Below are 4,750 nucleotides of genomic sequence, written 5' to 3'. Positions count from 1 at the left end.
ACACCCCTGCATAAAGACATGAGGTCATGAACATGATACCATCAGAGCCTCTCCTGGTGTGTGGACCCGTCAGTAAAACGTCCCCCTGTCACGTGGTCTCTGTGGTTTTCTTGAATTGTCTGACTTCAAATGAACTGAAACTTTAGTTTCACTTTCGTCCGTGTTTCACTGGAAACGTTCCGGCTGCCGAGCAGCGCGGGGCGGAGCTGCAGGCAGGCGGCGCCTATAAAGTCCTCACACACACACACAGCAGCTCACAAACACAGAGAGCGTGAGCCGCGCGGGTGGACTCTGCGAGCGCCGCGTCACGTCACGGACTAAACCCCGCGGGACACCCGAGTGGATTTTACGCACGATCCTCAGAGCGCCGCGGTCCTCAGTGCACAACGGTGAGACGGACTGCTGCTCTGTGAGCGCGCGTGAGCGTGTGTGTGTGTGTGAGAGAGAGAGAGAGAGAGAGAGAGAGAGAGAGAGAGAGAGAGAGAGAGAGAGAGAGAGGGGTTTGTGTGCAGAGCGGAGGGGGCTGTAGCGGAGCTGGAAAAAAACAAAATGGTTCCACCTGAGTGAAAGTTTGAGTTCCCTCTGAGGAGAAGATCCTTACATCTCTCCTGGAATCAAACTTTTTAAATGATGAAGTAAAAACATAAATTAGTCTCAGAGTGTGTGACTGCAGGGTGAGGGTCAGTCTGCTCACACACACACACACACACACACACTTTACATCCACGCACCAACAGAGTGTTTTTGTTCTGAACTCGCAGAACTTGTTGCACACCTGCAGACACTTTGACCTACTTCACTCAAAAAAGAAGGAAAGATGAGTGTAAACGTGTGTGTGTGTGTGTGTGTGTGTGTGTGTGTGTACAGTTATCTGGCCGACATCAGCACTGATACTGTACACGAGCCAAAGCACACATTCCTGTCATGTTAAATGCTCATTGAAATCTACACACACACACACACACACACACACACACACACACTGCCCTCTGTTGTTGTATTAGTGAGTGATGAAGATTGTAACTCCTCCTCCTCTTCCTCCTCAGGATGTCAGTGTGCTGGTCAGAGATGGGAGAGGGTTTGGGGCCTCTCTCCCCTGTAGGATGGTAGCCGAGGAAGGCCGAGACAAGACACACTTGTCAAGCTCATCTTCATCATCATCACCATCACCATCATCTTCTTCATCATCTTCACCTCGCACAGAGCAGCCTCTGGATCCACAGCTGAGGTCTGCGCCTGTGCGCTCCCGGTACCTGACCCACTTCCCGACCTTCTCCAGTAAGGAGGACTGTAAGATCATCACTGACACTGCCGCCAAGCTCGAGCGCAGCGGGTTCTACTGGGGCCCCCTGGGGGTGGAGGACGCCCACCGCATGCTGCAGGACGCCCCGCTGGGCAGCTTCCTCATCCGAGACAGCCGGCAGAAGGACGTCTTCTTCACGCTGTCCTACCACGGCAGGAGCGGCCCGGTCAGCGTGCGCATCGAGTACAAGCGGCAGAAGTTCTCGCTGGCGGGGAACGAGCGCTGCTTCTCCACGCTCTTCGCCCTGCTGGAGTACTACATCAGCTCGCCCAAGAAGAACCTCAGCGCCCCCTATAGGAAATGGCAGCCCACGCTGCAGGAACTGTGCAGGAAGCGCGTCGTGGAGCTGTGCGGCGGCGCCAGCCGGGTGGCGGAGCTGCCGGTCACACATGTGGTCCAGGACTTCCTGCTGGAGTTCCCTCACAGACTGTGAGCCGCTGGCCGCTGCTGGTGGCTTTATTTATTTCAAGATGGCAGCTATTACCAAGTGACGCAGTGCATCATGGGACTGCGTCTCCATGGTCACACACAGAGGTCAGGAGCGTGCAGGAGGTTTGCAGCTGCCTGAGGCCGAGGACGGCGTTTGCATTAAGACAGGAGCGCACACACACAGACACACACTCAGAGGAGGTGTCTGGGACGTTTAAGCGGGACCATGCGGCGTCCACCGTCGCCCTGAAACGAAGGCTGTTGGACGGTGTGTGGACATGCGCGCAGGCGTGGTGGGCGGTCCGCTGGAAAGACATTTGTTCCTTCTGCAGCTTTAAAACTCTAACGCTGAATGTTTACACACACAGAGCCGCCCCACACTCAGCCGGGGGCGGAGCTCTGACTGCACCTGTACTGTACCTGAGGCCTGACGCCTCGTCTTACTCTTCTCTGCTGCGCAGACCGGCCCTCACTATGTGGGTCCTATAATATATGAAAAATAAAATGTATTTAAATTGTCTTCCTGTTCCTCAGTCCATGTTTGCACACACACACACACACACAGTGTACAGTATCGTCACCACAGTGATTCATCTCTGTATGCTGAAGTGACTGGTGGGCGGAGCCTCTTTGATTGTAAATGCACTGTTACAACCAGACACACTTACCAGAAACAGGGGCAGAGGTGACACATACTGTAATAAATGCCTGGGTGTGTGTGTGTGTGTGTGTGTGTGTGTGTGTGAGAGGAAGTGGGAAATTTTCTGTCAAATGAAGGTCAGTATTTAATTTTAGAGGTGAGTAAGAAAAGCTTAGTGACAACGATACCTAAATCAGAATTAAACATGAGAGGAAGACCTGTGTGTGTGTGTGTGTGTAAGGGACATACAGTGCAGTGTCCTTGAACAATGGACATCCTGAGCAGGGACACAGGATCCTTCAGGTCAAAGGTCAGATCAGGCAGCAAGACGCAGAATCTGCTGGGAGGAGGTCTGAAGGTCCTCCACAAGGAGGGTGGAGGGAGCGCCGCCAGGAAGAGGCCGGGGCTCCGAAGCCTGCCGACTGTCAGAGGAGAAGGGAATATCAGTGTGTGTGTGTGTGTGTGTGTGTGTGTGTGACTCCTGAACCCAACCTCATAACAAACCAGCCTCCAACACCAAAAACCAAACCTTACCATGAGGTGTGTGTGTGCTCTGCGGGGATTTTTTAAAACACTCCCAGGTCTAGACACCACACACACACACACACACACAATACACAGTATGGTGAGTCATCCTGAGTAGAATACTATTTGATTCAGGTAAAGCCAGAAAGAGGGTGGAACACACACACACACACACACACAAGGAAGGCGAGACAGTCGTAACGACACTATGACTGTAATACTCTAAATTAAAAAGGTGCCATCAGTTGTCACCTGAGGTGTGTGTGTGTGTGAATCATACACAGAAGTTTCACTCACAGCTTCTTGGTTTTCCCGACCATTTGGAGAAGTGAAAGGTGAGCTGAGGTGTTCTGTGACTTGTCAGCTGATTTCTGAGGGTTTTCAGTCCTTTAATCACACACACACACACACACACACTTCTACAGAAATGGAATACTAAGAGATGGACGCTCTGATAGAGTTTCCTTTCTGCTCTCATGTGATGCTGCGGTTCCTCCTGTTCCTCAGAAACTTGGTGGAAACGTCTCTCATCTGATATGAATGAACCAGAAGAAGGGGAGTCATGGTGGTGATGGACACTGAACTACTGAAGGCCTTACTGTAACAGCAGCCCGCTGTGTGAAAACATCACACACACACACACACACACAGTGTGTTTGCTGCTGATCCTGAGCAGCCGTCTCTGCTGCTTCGAACTGTGGCCTGAACGTTTCGGTTCCAGAACATCATCAGACTTCAAATCTCTTCTGAGATCTGTACAGTCAAAATATTCACTGTGGTTTGGTGTGCGCGCGCACACACACACACACACACACAGAGTTGGTGCTGCAGTACCAGGAACCACTTCACGTTTACGCACACACTACCAGACTTCCCTGAAGAGAGGAACCGCGATAAAGGTGACATGAACAGACCGCAGATACACTGAGGGCTCCTGCAGCAGCCACACTGCCAGAGGTAGAAAGTGTTAAAGGTAACGTCATCACACACACACACACACACACACACACACACACACACAGAGCAGAAAAGCTCAGCTCTGCTCTGAAACACCTCTCTGAAGAAAACTCAGGCCTGTTTTCTCGTACAGAACCACCGGTCTGAGCAGGACGGCAGCTGATTGGAGGAACAATGTCCACCACCTGTCCGTCATCAGGACCAGTTTAAAGAGGAAACTCAAGTCTCTGATGAGCTAGCTATTAGCTGTTAGCATGTCTGTGGAGGATTGTTGTCTTGATGAGGAAGAGCTGCCTGGATTGAAACACGTGATGTCAATGTAAAGGATCATTTAAACACAGTCACAGTTTGCTGTGAACTCACTAACTAATGCCATCGACACACTTTCCTGTACAGACATGCTAAAGGCTACGTGCTAGCTTCCACAGACTGTCAAAACAAACAGGCTGCAGCCTCACTGTTGTTAATAGAATAATTTATTGCAGTTTTTATTCTGTTCCCGATCATTAACAATAATTACAAGTTTAAAAGCTCAGAGCATTTACAGAGCGTACAAACGTCTCTCTCTCTCTCTCACACACACACACACTACAATCACAGGCTCAGTGATGGACGCCTCGTCTGCTGATATTTACAGAAGCTCGGTGGAAACGCGACACTGTATTGCTCCGAAATTCTCATTTATAAAGGCGCCGGCTGTACAGAGTTACAAAATGAGAAGCGTTAAGACTTCAGCTGTGAGGATGATGAAAACAGGAGTCAGACCGTGTGCTTTGTTCCTAAGATGTACACATCAGGTGAGGGAGTCAGGTGGAGAGAGTCATCCGGTACATTCATCTCTCCTCTCATTGGTTAGCTCTTAGATTATTGCAGTAGTAAAGCTTCATTCGTCAGAT

At 50.6% G+C, this 4,750-nt stretch overlaps 1 protein-coding gene across 1 annotated transcript; it reads left to right on the top strand.

Moving 5' to 3' along the window:
- The first annotated feature begins 249 nt into the window (after positions 1-249).
- On the top strand, positions 250-2,252 carry socs1a (suppressor of cytokine signaling 1a). The gene is made up of 2 exons (XM_028411327.1): positions 250-389; positions 1,047-2,252. Exon 2 carries the CDS (start codon positions 1,104-1,106, stop codon positions 1,734-1,736), a length of 633 nt encoding a protein of 210 aa, XP_028267128.1. The 5' UTR covers positions 250-389; positions 1,047-1,103; the 3' UTR covers positions 1,737-2,252.
- Positions 2,253-4,750: the final 2,498 nt, after the last annotated feature.

This window comes from Parambassis ranga, chromosome 8, assembly GCF_900634625.1.
Source record: "Parambassis ranga chromosome 8, fParRan2.1, whole genome shotgun sequence".
NCBI lineage: Eukaryota > Metazoa > Chordata > Actinopteri > Ambassidae > Parambassis > Parambassis ranga.
This window is presented reverse-complemented; position numbering and strand designations above follow the sequence as displayed.

What these genes read in the sequence shown, in the direction of transcription:
- socs1a (XM_028411327.1), top strand. Translation starts at nt 1,104, where the DNA reads ATGGTAGCCGAGGAAGGCCGAGACAAGACACACTTGTCAAGCTCATCT.